This window comes from Pelobates fuscus, chromosome 1 (assembly GCF_036172605.1).
Source record: "Pelobates fuscus isolate aPelFus1 chromosome 1, aPelFus1.pri, whole genome shotgun sequence".
Taxonomy (NCBI): domain Eukaryota; kingdom Metazoa; phylum Chordata; class Amphibia; order Anura; family Pelobatidae; genus Pelobates; species Pelobates fuscus.
The window spans coordinates 61,128,755-61,143,481 of record NC_086317.1 but is presented as its reverse complement, the minus strand read 5'-3'; the positions used below and the strand labels follow the sequence as shown (position 1 = coordinate 61,143,481).

The window sequence follows — 14,727 nt, the reverse complement described above, 5'->3', positions numbered from 1 at the left end:
GCTATTTGGAGTACTTGAGAACAAATAAAGACATAGGGCTGCATATGGAAGAGGGAGATAATTCTGAATTAGCATATTACACTCAATGAATGTAGATGGAATAACACTTACCTGGATGTCTTGAACTTTTCTATGCTAAATCCTATTGTTGGAACTATATCCTGAGCTTGGGCCTGAAGAAAGAAAATTAAGCAAATTGAAAAAGACAATTTTTTTCCCGACGCATCAACTGCATTTAAATTGAAGAAAAATAACATCAATACATTTGAAACAATATTTATCTAGATATATAAGGTTATCTGGGTGCTTTAGACTGGATGAGCTGCCCACAGTCTGAGTAATTTGTAAGTGGACTCAGTCAATAGCACTATACCCTTTCTGAAGGACGAGATAATTCACATACTAAAGATGTAAATAAACAAGTTATTGACACGACCAATAAATGGTGCCAACCAGGGTCGGATAAAGCTCCAGGCCAATTGGTTTATAAAAAAAAATATATATATATATATATATATATATATATATATATTTTTTTTACACACTACTCTTAGGGTTGCCAACTGGCCGGTATTTCTCTGGTATTTGAGGCTGCCTAGTACGTGCCATTATTGCAGTAATACCGGCAATACAAATGTCTCAGTATATTATTCTGCAATATTATTAATATTAATTATTATTATTCTGCAATATCAGGGACACAGACACTAGGGGGCACTGTGAGACCTGGAGACACAGACACTAGGGGAAACTGTGAGACATGGGGACACTGGGAGACATAGGGACACTTGGGGACCCTGAGACACTAGGGACCCAGTGACCCCTAGTCTCTCAGTGTCCCCATGTCTCCCAGACAGTGTACCTAGTGTCCCCCTGGTGTCTCTCGGTGTCCCTAGTTTCCCAGAGTCCTCAAGTCTCTCAGTGTCCCCAATCGTCTCAGTGTCCCCAGGTCTCTAAGTGTCCTAGTGACATGGGAGACATGGGGACACAGACTCCAAGGGCCACAGAGACATGGGGACACTGGGCGACTTTGAGACCTGGGAGACATGGGACATTCCCAGTGTCCCCATGTCTCCCAGCCAGTGTCCCTAGTATCTCAGTGTCCTCATGTCTTCCAGTGTCCCTGGTGTCTCTTAGTGTCAGTAGTGTGCCAGTGTCCCTAGTGTCTTAGTCTTAGTGTTTCCTAGTCTCCCAGAGTCCCCTAGTATAAAAGAAAAAAATCTCAGGCACTCACTGTGATACATGTAAGCAGGTTTATTGTACACCGCAACATTTTGACCTGTACCCAGGTCTTTATCAATTCTCCAGTGTCCCCTATGTATCACAGTGTCTCAGTGTCCCATGTCTCCCAGTGTTCCCTAGTATCCCAGTGTCCCAATGTCTCCCAGTGTCGTAGTGACATGGGGACACAGGAGGACGTGGGGACACAGACATGCCCCTTTTTTGGGTATGTTTTCCCCTTTTGGCAGTTCTGTTTATGTGATTTGGGTCAGTGGCCCACCCCTTTACCCCGTCCATAGACTTCCTGCTTCACTGGACACTACTGTTAGGTGGTATGGATTTACTTGAAAGATAAAGGCGTGAGATTAGCATAGAGTGTGTGTTTTCGTATAGCTGCATCCTATGAGTTTCCCTCCAGCACCAGCTCCATCAGATACATGACGCTTGGGAGGTAGGACTGTTTTAGTGTTTTCGGTCGATAAGATTTTGTAATTAATCTGGCCCTGGTGCCAACAGTTTACTTCTACAACATTTAACTTAAGAATTTAGGAAAGATTCCCAGTTATGAATATAACTAGTCTGTCTTTTGTTCAGCTTTAAAGAAGAGATGTCACTTTCAAAAGTTCTAGAATTAATCAGATATTAAAAACAGATAGTAAATTAATATTGAAAAAGAAAGACAAAATCAATTAAAAAAAAAAACATACAACTAAGATGAGGTTAGAAAACATGGTAGAAGTGTGGAGCAATGTTTAAAATGTGTCTTCATGAAATAAACACTGAAATTTAAGCATTCACAGAAATCCACAATCACAGAAAAGTACAAAACGATCACATTTAAAACACAATGTGTTAAGTGCTTATTATTATTATACCTTCTCATTTTGTTTATTTCATTTATGTTTATCTAACAGGTAATTAGAATGCATTGCTGCGATGGGAGAGCACAATGTAGTGACAAGGAGAATTTTCCTTTGCCGATTCCCTCCCAAGGGAGGTAAGCATACAGAAATGTCTGCAAATTGTCACGGGCTGCGGGAAGGGGATGCAATGTAGAAGTGGCTGACAAGAGCTGGCAAAACGTCTCTACTGTGTCGAGACTCTCAAGAGACAAACTATCTCAAGAGAATGTGGAGCTGCATCACCCTTCAAGTGCAACCATTCTATAATGAGCAATATTTTAGCAATTTTTAGAAAGGTTATATTAAAGAGAGCTCACAAATAGTCAATATTGTGACAGCAGTCCTTACAAATTCCCCGAGGTGGAATATAAATGAAGGTAACATATATGCTGAAGGGGGAAACATACATCTTATAAATTTGTATAGAAACGTGGGTGCATGGTGACACAAATAGAAATCTGTAAAAGATATCCAAAAAAAGATTAGGGTTGGTTGTTGGGACTGTAATTAAGCTACAGGAAATGGTTGGTGCACAGCAGTATTGATGTAGAATTATTAAAAAATCTTTATTGTACTTGTATTGAATGATTGCACTAACTCCATTTTAACCTGATGCTGTGACAAATCCTCCATTTTGTCCTCATAACCTGACTTCTCCATATGAAAACTACATTACATGACAGAATTGCTCAGCACATCTAACACAATAGACAAAGACTGTATTTTTCCATAAAGATATGACTAACCCAGGAACTGCTGAATTTCCCCTAACTCGCAACATAGTATAAATTGAAGGCCATGAGAACACTGTAGTAATGAAATGTTCTATTCATAAGAGACCTTGCACCTGACCACGAGATCTGACATCACCGATGGTGTAAAATGACGCTCAAGACCCCCTTGTCCCCACCCGTGTCCAAAATAATACCACCTCTTGGTGGGTGGACACGAAGCTAACCACTTAGTTTTTGATCCAATTAATAATATTGATGGGTGGACACTGATATAGTCACATAACATTTAATCCAATTAATGATGTTTATTTGTTATTATCTGATATTCAATGATGATGTCATTGTGCCTTTAAAAAGGTCTGCATAACTGTTTTCCAACTAGATGGCATTAAATTTTCTGAAGTGCTTTTAACCTGAACTCCATGTGTCAGTGTGAGCTTACTTCTGCGTATACGCAATTTAATCATCTCAGATTTGGACAGGAACAGATAGACGTTTAAACATATTTGTTTATTTCTAAATTAATCTACATCAATTTTACCATAGGAAATGATGTCTCCACACCCATCAATAGGTCCATAAAAAACATATGGCATTCTACACCAATAACACATAAATAAAATGTGCTCTGTATATGAAATGAACCTCTGGTTATTTTGACAGCAGTTCATAATTGTAACCTGCCTTACTGTATGCTGTTACCACAGTGAAATGTTTTTCAAGCCAATTTAAAAGACCACCCCACACAAAATCTGTTATACTGAATTGGTACCCAAAAATAATACGCTCACTTTGTTTGTCTCAATGGTGTTATCTTTTTAAGAATAGTTAGTGCATCTACATCTATTTTGGACACCTAATCTATATATCTGTTCTTTTTTCATATTAGTTTAATGATTGTTTGTATAGACCCAATTCTTAAAGGGAAACTATAGTACTATGAATACATAGTTGTATTCCTTGCACTGTATACCCTATCGTTCCCCCCACTCCCTCGCGTAGCCCTTCCCCTGCGTTGTTGGAAGGGTTAAAAACACTTCTGTCACCTGATTCCAATGATATCCCTCGGCACTGGGTCAGACTCAGCCTCCATTACTCACCTGCCGACGTCGGCCAGCACGGGGTGGGATCTAATGCGCATGCGCAGTGTACGCCACGATCACATTAGGACTACCCCATAGGAAAGCATTAAATCAATACTTTCATAAGGAGTTTTAGCTGACGCTGGATATCCTTAGCAAAGTGTGAGGACATCCAGTGTCATTTAGCGGATCAAAAGTCCGCTAAGGAATTGGAAGCGCCTCTAGTGGCTCTTTTATAGACAGCCACTAGAGGTGGAGTTAATCCTGCAAGGTCATAATTGCAGTTTATCAATAACTGCAATAATTACAATTGTAGGGTTAAGGGGACAGTGACACTGCACCTAGACCACTTCAACAAGATGAAATGTTCGGGGTGCCTATAATGTCCCATTAAAAGTTTTCTTTAAAAAATCACTAAGGTTGTCTGTTAGTTCCTGTAAGAACGAGAATGGCAGAAAACCTTTATAAAACTGGAGATCCCTGGGAATAAAGCTTAATAGAAATGATTCTCTTTTTTACTCAACTAAAATACGTCAGACTTACAATGTTCACAACATTAGTAAAATGCTGTATGTAATATAATATATAATACAAAACTATATACTTCTGTATAACCATTTTAAGTTTAAAAAATGTTAATACGCTTAAATTCCAAACCACCACATTTTGCAAATGCTTGGCTTTAAAACAGCAATCCTTGTCCTTATTTTATGTAACCTGAAACTGGAAAGATAGAAGTAAATTCGGTTGTAGTTCACTTGTCTGCAGTTCTTATCGTGCTATCCATCCCCCAAATATAAAACTGATCTCATTTTTCTGGTTACTCACTTGGCCTTATCATTTGTAGTGAGCTGATGGTCTGCTGTACCCCACATGCCCCATTTATTGTCTTAGACCTCAATCTCATCTGACCATTTCCTGCCCTGACCAATACCTCCGCCCTCAATCATGACTGCTTGCCCTCTTTCGATTCAGCTTGTTCAGCACAAGGATCAAAGCTGTATAATTTATTGCAGGTGATATTCCACCACAAAGCCATGACCCTCATGATTAACGGTTTAAAAGATTAGCCACAATGTAGAATTTTTAAAAGTCTCGCAATACCCTTGTTGATTCTCCATAGTTTTTGTTTATTAGAGAAACATAAGGGGTAAAATGCATATTTCTTTCTCCCGTTTACACACATTATTGGTTGAATAGGTTGAGTGAATGGGTTACAATATTACAAAGATTTTTTTTTACAAGTGTCTTATTATTATTTCCTATAAAAGAGTGCTACAGAAATCCACACACACACTAAAGTGTGATTTATCAAGAATGCAACATTAATTAAAAATTTTAGCCCAAAAAAGCAGTTGAAAAAAAAGTTGCCAACTTTTCAGGATTTTAGTTTGGCTACTTTAGACTAAAATTTGCTTTGAATTCCCAACAATTCAATCTTTAGTGAATAGGCCTGAAAGGGTGAAGCACCACCTTGAATCTATGACCTTCTGCTTTTCCTGTTTGCAATACACTGAGGGCTAAACATCAGCGGCGTCCTAAGCAAATGCAATTTCCGTCTGTTTTCTTCTTTTCATTTTTATTTAGAACATGAGTGTGTCTCTGTGGGAATCAGAAGATATCCTGTGATTAAATTGCTCCCAATTATGCCACTCTAGGAATCCTTACAATAATTTGTATTCTGCCACAATTGGACACCATTAAAACAATAGGATCTCTGTTTCCAACTGGAGAATGTTCGTGTTTAACAGGGTACTGACTCACAATGCGTAGAAGCCCTGGCTCTGGAAAAACACAGTAAAAGATTTAACCCTTTCATTGGCAGCAAGAAATAACCAATCCAAGGGTTGATAAGTTCAGAAAGCCGAGACATACTTAAGGGTGATTATTCGAGGTAACTGAACATGCATCCAAAGGATCGTACTTTACATAAACACAAGCTTGCTGAAGGGGAAATTATCTTTCCAAGAAAGGTTTCACTACATCGAGCAAAGCAGCATTGAGGTGTAACAAGCATTATGGGAACTTACATTTGCCGGTTTCAGTTTGTTGATTATGGTGGTTTTTCCGCTGTTGTCTAACCCGAGACATAACACATGAACCTCTTTCTTCTTCAGGCCTAGCCATCCTGCAAGCCTGTCAAATAGGCCCATGGTCCTTAATCACACTCTGCACCTGATTTCAAGAGAGTAGGTATGGAAGTCAGAAATGGTACATTATAATGATCAGCAAACGCAGGGAGACTATTTCATCGCCATTGTCATGTTAGATCAAGGGAAACAGAAGGTGTAGACTGAATAAGAGGATTGTAAGCTGCTTAACAAGCTGGACTATGGTGCCTTATAAGGATTGAGTGTGTCTCTTAGCACAGGCTATGCTGCATTTATTTTTCTACCGCTATGAACACACATACAGCAGAAGTCATAAAAGCATATAATAAGACAATTTCCATTGAGATGCATCAGAAAATCATCTGAATGTGTCCTTCTACACAATATGAATGTTTCCTCAGCATTATAGGCAACTGAACAGTTAACTAGGGAGAGTAGTACAACAAAGGTAAGTATAAAAACAAAACAAAAACACACACCACTTATCTTTGCATTCTTTCCGTATTCTGGATGACATCAAAGCCCCAAGTGGGTGCGCTCAATGTTTTACAGAGAAATGCTGCGCCAGTGCATGTTCAGGCTATGACAGGACATCTAAGCATGCATTGTAAGAGGGATACTATATGCATAAAAAAAAACCAAAAAAACTTTAGCTTACTGAAGCAGTAATATAGATCATGCCCCTGCAGTCTCACTGTTAATTTATCTGCCATTCAGGAGTTAATGGGAAACTATAATTCCAGGAATACAAAGTTGTTTTCTTGGCACTATAGCTCTTTATAGTGCCCACCTCCCCCACTATGGTGCAGAAGGGGTTAAAATCCCCTTCTGTCACTTACCTGAGTCCAGCGCCGATGTCCACTGGCGCGGGTCCATCTCTGCTCCTCTCCTGCCGTCAGTGAGCAGGGGAGACCTACTGCGTAAGCTCAGTAATGGCCGCGCTCGCATTAGGATTTACCCATAGGAAAGCATTATACAGAATTATATATATTATAGCATTATTATATGGGGATTCTGGTGACGCTGGAATTCCTTACGCATTCGCCTAACAACCCGGAAGTCCCTCTAGTGGCCATCTGGTAGACAGCCACTAGAGGTGGAGTTAACCCACAAAGCTAATTATTTCCCTTTATAATGAGCTGAAGTGGTCTGGGTGCCTATAGTGTCCCTTTAAATCACTTTGTTTCTGTTTAAACAGCCCTAGCCACACCTCCCATGGGAAAAAAAGGTTTAATTTTCAATCAGATCTGAATTTACTTTAGAAATATACATCTCCTTTTCTGTAAATTGAACTTTAATCACATACAGGAGGCTCCTGCACGGTCAAGAAGGCAATTAACAGAGCTGAATAAATTCTAAAATAAACAAAATGTGCAATAAGGGAAATTAAACATTAGATCTCTCTTTACAGGAAGTGTTTAAGAAGGCTGTATGAGTCACATGCAGGTGGGTGTGACTATGGTTGCATAAACAAAGTGATTTAACTCCTAAATGGCAGAAAATTGAGCAGTGAGACTGCAGGGGCATGATATATACACAGAAACGGCTTCATTAAGCTAAAGTTGCTTTGGTGCCTATTGTATCCCTTTAAAAATAAAAACAACTGAGAAATTCTGAAAAAAAATGTAAGTAGCTACTGGACGTTCTAAAAAAAAGTTACCGTACATGTAACATTTGCACTTTAATTTTATTTTAATGAAATACTGTTCTAAGCAGGAGTAACACAATATATAAAGTAATAGTGCTGCCATATTGGTGGTGGTCGTAACACAATAATTGGTGGTGCAATTCAGTTTCTTTTCTCTTTGTCTACCACTGTAATTAGCAATCTTTGAAAACTATGTGACCTAAGATTTTATTGACCAAAGAGAGGTATTTCTAGCTTGGGTTGACCTGCCTTCTTTGATGAATAACAGATCATGTATTAAAAATGCATACAATAATGCCATTGATAATTTAAACAATAAACAGACAAAAACCTTTGAAGTTCCTACAACTGCTGCAAATCCAAAACGTGATATGATGTTGTGTTGAGAGCAAGGAGACCCTGAAGCTGTCTGAAGGGACTAACAGAGCTGAACATGAATAGAACATGAGAGAGTAAGGCCACAATGAATGGAAATACACAAGGTTTCATAGCTGCCTATCTCTCTGTTGTCTGTTCTAGTGAAGATCAATACAATTGTTTGTACTTTTGTTTCCTAGCGATGACTTTATTTGTGGTGTTCTTTCATGCTTTACAAATGGGAGGAAATTGTGGATTTTTTCCAGATTAGTTTTTTTCCCCCCTCAGTTTTGCCATTTGGATTTAGTTGGGGAAAATTTGGATTCTATTCAATAACCCTGTATGTATGTGCTTCATTAGGTGTGTGAGCATCAGAGTTACTTTTTAGGTATTATTGTTAGTGTGTTTAATAAGATGTTTGAGATTAATTCAAATCTTATCTGGTTCCTAAAGTTTGACAATAGAGTTTAGTTTGCTCAGTTCAGATGACTGAATTTAGTAACCAATTAGACTATAATTCTTCAAAGAAAAATGTCTGAATTAATTTGAACTGGCGTGAATGAACCAAACAATCCACTAACAGAGGCCAGATAGGTCACTAATGTCCCAACGTGACTTAAAGGACCACTCTAGGCACCCAGACCACTTTAGCTTAATGAAGTGGTCTGGGTGCCAGGTCCTTCTAGGGTTAACCCATTTTTTCATAAACATAGCAGTTTCAGAGAAACTGCTATGTTTGTGAATGGGTTAAGCCTTCCCTTATTTCCTCTAGTGGCTGTATCACTGACAGCCGCTAGAGGCGCTTGCGTGATTCTCACTGTGATTTTCACAGTGAGAGCACGCAAGAGTCCATAGGAAAGCATTATGAATGCTTTCCTATGTGACCGGCTGAATGCGCGCGCAGCTCGTGCCGCGCGTGCGCATTCAGCCGACGGGGAGGAGAAGAGGAGGATCGGAGGAGGAGAGCTCTCCGCCCACCGCTGGAAAAAGGTAAGTTTTTAACACTTTCCCCTTTCCAGAGCCCGGCGGGAGTGGGTCCCTGAGGGTGGTCCTTTAATACAATACTACATAATTATGAACTTTTACTTTACCAAACCAGCACAGACTGTTAGTGCCATGGGCACTTCAAAGTCACATGAATGCTTTAAACTACTCAAAGGGATTCTACAGTGTATGGAATACAAATCTGTATTCCTTACACTATAGAGCCCTCTGGTATCCCCCCACAGCGGTTAAATGGTTAAAAAAAACCTTTAGTCACTTACTCTGTTCCAGCACCGTTGTCCCTTGGCACTGGGTCGGCACTCTGCGGTGAGACATTAAGCCGTCCCCATAGAAAAGCATTGCTTTAGTGCTTTCCTATGGAGATTTCCTTATGTAGAGCGTGAGGATGTCCACCGTCGTTACGGCAACCTAAAGTTGGTTAGCAAGCAGGAAGTGCCTCTAGTGGCTGTCAGAAATTACAATGATTTACATTGTAGGACTAAGTGGGACTGCGACATTGCACCCAGACCACTTCAATGAGATGAAGTTGTAAAGCGCTACGGAATCTGTTGGCGCTATATAAATGGCGATAATAATAATAATGAAGTGGTCTGGGTGACTATAGTGTCCCTTTAAACACTTTAACAGCTAACTGCTGCATGGCACCATAACCACTACAGTTTTCTTTATTTCTTAAAACATTTCATAAATAAACAATTTGAAGGCGCACCTCACGTAAAGTAAATATTTCCAAGTGAGGATGTAGGAAGCGGTCTCTCTGGTCATCAGCCATTCTATACTAGTGGATGTGTAAATGCATAAGGATGTCCCCCAAAATCTCCTGTACACTGTGGGCAGCCCAGTCACACAGACAGTAGTCCAATCCCACAGACAGTAGCCCAGTGACACAGACAGTAGTCCAATCACACAGACAGTAGTCCAATCACACAGACAGTAGTCCAATCACACAGACAGTAGTCCAATCACACAGACAGTAGCCCAGTCACACAGACTATGCCATGTGATCTAAAGAATATAAAAACATTAAAAAAAAAGCCATCCATCACCATGGAAACCCACAGAATGCTTCTGCACTGATCCACCTTTAACACTTTCCCCCATAATATTTATTTACATGAAATGATAGTCCCATAAACCCTCCCTGTGTAACTCGATGTAAGGGTCTGTGTATATTTATATAAAGCATTGCTTGCCCAGTGATTGCAGACTATCACCTCCTGTTTGAGTCCCGGTTACCAGGCAGCAGATGCTCCTTGTTGTGATGTGTCCGGGCAGTTTGGATAATGGCCGCACTGGGCGCTGGGCTCTCCTCACTGTATAGTCTCTGCTGAGCCCAAGTTCTCTCCAGTCTGTGCACCCAGCAAAGCCCCCGTACGGCAACTCGGCACAACCTAAAACCTGACCGCACTCCCACTGCCTCCTGAGTACGGCAGCCGGGAGGGACAAACTGCTGAGCGATTATACAAACGCGCTGGCAGAATCCTGTAACTGTGCTCTGAGTGAATGATAGAGACAGTTACACACTGTGTGCATACTGTGTGATGCACGCTTATTTACCACACTCAGCAATTATTGTTGGGGTTTTATCTTGTGGGGAGGTGAATGTCTGAGAAACTGAATGCAGAAGAACAAGGTTTATTGAATTTAGTGCTTTGCAGATCTTTACATAAATTAAATAAATACAAAAAAAGTGTAGAGAAAAAAAATAAAAATCATTAAAAAAATAAAATGACAGGACCACGAGGAAATAAACAGCCATAATAATTACTGCTCTTTGTAGTGGTAGTGGTTATAGCGTGTGCTGCTTACCCCAATGTGTGTTGCAGGAAAAAATAAAATTAAGGAAATAATGTGAAAAAAAATTAATAAATACAATGTCATTGGAAATTCCAACAAAATCTAGATGAATGAAAAATGAGGAATATATTGCACTCTTGAGAATATCCATAATAAAAATTGTGCAAAAATATAATAGAAAAACAACAGGCAGTAAACAAAATAATGTACAAGGATTAAATATTTTATATATAGCCAACCTTCGGATTTGTCTGGCACAATCTGAGGCAATTAATTTTGGCGCCCTTTAATTTATACCCCTATTTTTCCCTCCAAAATTGCCCTCGCGCTGATACCTACCAATCAGGGCTCATGCCCTGGTCGCGAGCTTGCCGCCCTAACTGCCAGCGCGAGCTGCCCTGTAATTAACCCTAACCTGCGTTTAACCCCTAGCGCGAGCGCTATACTTACCCACTTCGCTCCATCAAACCTCATGAGGCTTCTCCTTAGGCAGTCCGCGCGCCCGACATGAGGTTTGAATGTTGCAATCGAAGTGAAACATAAATAAATAAATAAACACAAGCAAATTTTTTTAATTAAAATGTTTTATTTAACAAATTTAGTGATACACCTTGGAGAATGGCCGTGAACCTTTATTACTGATTTCATAATTCCAATTAAACCATAACCATATGAATAATAATAACCATAACTTTTAAAACCAACATATTAAATAACCCCTTTCCAAGGCTCCGCCCCCCTCCAAAGCCAGGAGCCATAAATATCTCTTCAACCAAATCCACCAAATCCACCCTCCTGTGATGACCAGGAGGGCGACTTACATCCCAACGCCACCGAGGTTCTGGGCTACCAAACTCGGTGGCCCCCCAACGCCCACGGCCATCTCTAACATGGATTGGATCTCCAAATTAAATATATCAAAACCAATATCCGACAAGTGAACTTCGTCGCTCCTATGTGGATAAGTGCATTGTGGATTTAATGTGGATAAGTGCAAGATAATGCATCTTGGACGTAAAAACCCAAGGGCAGAGTACAGAATATTTGATAGAGTCCTAACCTCAACATCTGAGGAAAGGGATTTAGGGGTGATTATTTCTGAGGACTTAAAGGTAGGCAGACAATGTAATAGAGCAGCAGGAAATGCTAGCAGAATGCTTGGTTGTATAGGGAGAGGTATTAGCAGTAGAAAGAGGGAAGTGCTCATGCCATTGTACAGAACACTGGTGAGACCTCACTTGGAGTACTGTACACAGTACTGGAGACCATATCTTCAGAAGGATATTGATACCCTAGAGAGAGTTCAAAGAAGGGCTACTAAACTGGTTCATGGATTGCAGGATAAAACTTACCAGGAAAGGTTAAAGGATCTTAACATGTATAGCTTGGAGGAAAGACGAGACAGGGGGGATATGATAGAAACATTTAAATACATAAAGGGAATCAACACAGTAAAGGAGGAGACTATATTTAAAAGAAGAAAAACTACCACAACCAGAGGACATAGTCTTAAATTAGAGGGACAAAGGTTTAAAAATAATATCAGGAAGTATTACTTTACTGAGAGGGTAGTGGATGCATGGAATAGCCTTCCAGCTGAAGTGGTAGAGGTTAACACAGTAAAGGAGTTTAAGCATGCGTGGGATAGGCATAAGGCTATCCTAACTATAAGATAATGCCAGGGACTAATGAAAGTATTTAGAAAACTGGGCAGACTAGATGGGCCGAATGGTTCTTATCTGCCGTCACATTCTATGTTTCTATGTTTCTGTGTTTCTATGTTTCTATAAAAGCCAGCGCAATTGCCCTCAATATCCCTATGCCTATATGAAGTCATTCCCTGGGTTGGTAAAACATTTTCCAATGCTCTATTTAATTTCCTACGAACCCTTTCCAATGGTTTCAGAAAATTTACTTTAAACCAGCAATGCCTTGGGATAATCTCCGACCAGATGAACCGGACATCTGGAAATATTTGTGTTATACATACCAAATCATTTTTAATCTCTTTTATTAAGTTAACCGATTTTGTTAAGCCAATGTCATTGCCTCCCAAATGCACTATTACCACCTCCGGATAGGGAAAACTTAACATACATTGTTGTATAATTTCAAATAATTGAGACCACTTAGCCCCACGAATTCCCTTCCAAAAGACTTTAACATCATTGCTGTCTAATCCGAGATTTTCACCATATGACCGTTCTTTTGCCCTCTTCTGGGCCCAAAATATAAACGAATGACCAATTACCCAGGCAATCGCCGGCTTCTTATTACCTATCAAAAGAAGATTATTAACATATATGCCAATGTTTATATACATCCATAAACTTTACTAACATGGAGCCGACACAACAACAACAATTTTTCTTTATTTTTTTTTTTTATATCAGATGAGGCCTAACGTATAATTGAAATCTATTAGACTCCCATCTCCCCAACCTTTGAATCGTCCTGTCACTTAAACCACACCTTGCTGCTTCAGTTGCCGCTCCAATTCTAAAAGAATGAGATGAATAACGCTCCTTGCTTAAATTTAACTTGTCTATGCATAACTGAAAGACCTTTGTAAATTGGAACTTAGTCAAAGGAAAGGTGTCCCTATGCATGAAAAATGGACCTTCAACCCTTGGTCTAATTGACAAGTAATTTTCGGTCACCTTAACCGGACACAAAATTGAGCCCTGGATCTCCAGCAATGTTGCCAACTTCCTTTGCCTTCCTGATCTGTTTTAGATTTGCTAATGAATACCATCATTTTCTTATCACTAACTATAATATCTTCCCATAGTAAACCTGAAAAACAAAACTTACTCTTAGCCACTAACTCACTAACTCTTAACGCTGCGAAGAAGGCTATTATAAATGAACATCTAAATAAAACTACCTCGTACTCAGAATAACATACTTCTTCCAAAACTACAAATAGCTGTGATAACACTGTAAACGATATTGGTTTTCTGTTATCCTTAACTCTACAGGATCTTCTGTAACCTCGAACTAACTGCTTAACTATGAAATACTGCTTGATTGGTTTACACTCACACAGCTTCCTAAAGAAATCCACCCCGGCTAAACTAGCTGCTAACTTGGACTTGGAATCCCTTCTGCATTGACACCAATGTAAATTGTATTGCACTCTCCTTATCCTCTCCAAGTGGATCTTTATTGTTTAACTGATTAAAATCGAACCACTCATTCCATGCCCTGACATATGTATTCCACGTAGAAGCGGCTACCGAATTCATCAGCATAACACTTAACCGTCCCCAATCAAATCCCAGAGGTCTGACGGGAAATGGGTTCCTTCCACAGCTGCTCTTGGTGCCAATTTTCGAAATTCCTGCAATTGCAATCGTGAAAGAGCATCAGCCAGCCTATTGATTTTACCTGGGATATGTCTAGCTTTTACCCATATGTTCAGCTGAAAACACTTTAACACTAAGTGTCTAAGCAAATTGATAACTCTATTACACCTGGACTGTAAGGAATTAATTACCATTACTACACTTAGATTGTCGCAGGTAACGATCAGCCGCCTATTTCTCCATGCTCCTCCCCATAGATATATTGCGCCTACAATTGGAAACAATTCCAGCAATGTCAAGTTTTTTGTTAAACCTTCCCGTACCCAAAGAGCCGGCCATTCTTGTGCACACCACTGTCCATCCCAATATATGCCGAAACCAATGGCTCCAGATGCATCTGTAAACAGTTCAAGACTATCCGAATCTATAAACTCTTGCTGCCACATTGATCTTCCATTAAAATCTGTTAGAAAATTATTCCATACTTTTAGGTCTTGCTTCAATTCCTTTGTTACCCTAATGTGTGCAAATGGGGACTTAACCTTGGACATTGCTATCCCCA

The 14,727-nt window shown here is 39.7% G+C and overlaps 1 protein-coding gene across 2 annotated transcripts in view; it reads right to left on the bottom strand.

The window, feature by feature from the left end:
• ARL6 (ADP ribosylation factor like GTPase 6) overlaps positions 1–10,482 on the bottom strand; it is a 45,710-nt gene extending 35,228 nt beyond the window's left edge. Inside the window, exons 1-3 of one of the 2 annotated variants that reach the window (XM_063443299.1) lie at positions 10,275–10,482; positions 5,970–6,114; positions 112–173 (exon numbers count right to left, since the gene is read on the bottom strand). In XM_063443299.1, coding sequence (XP_063299369.1) covers positions 112–173; positions 5,970–6,092 — 185 coding nt within the window. In that variant the 5' untranslated portion in view covers positions 6,093–6,114; positions 10,275–10,482. Of the gene's footprint in view, positions 1–111; positions 174–5,969; positions 6,442–10,274 lie in introns of those variants that run through there. The other variant, XM_063443307.1, reaches the window with a different exon arrangement.
• Between the last annotated feature and the right edge of the window lie 4,245 nt (positions 10,483–14,727).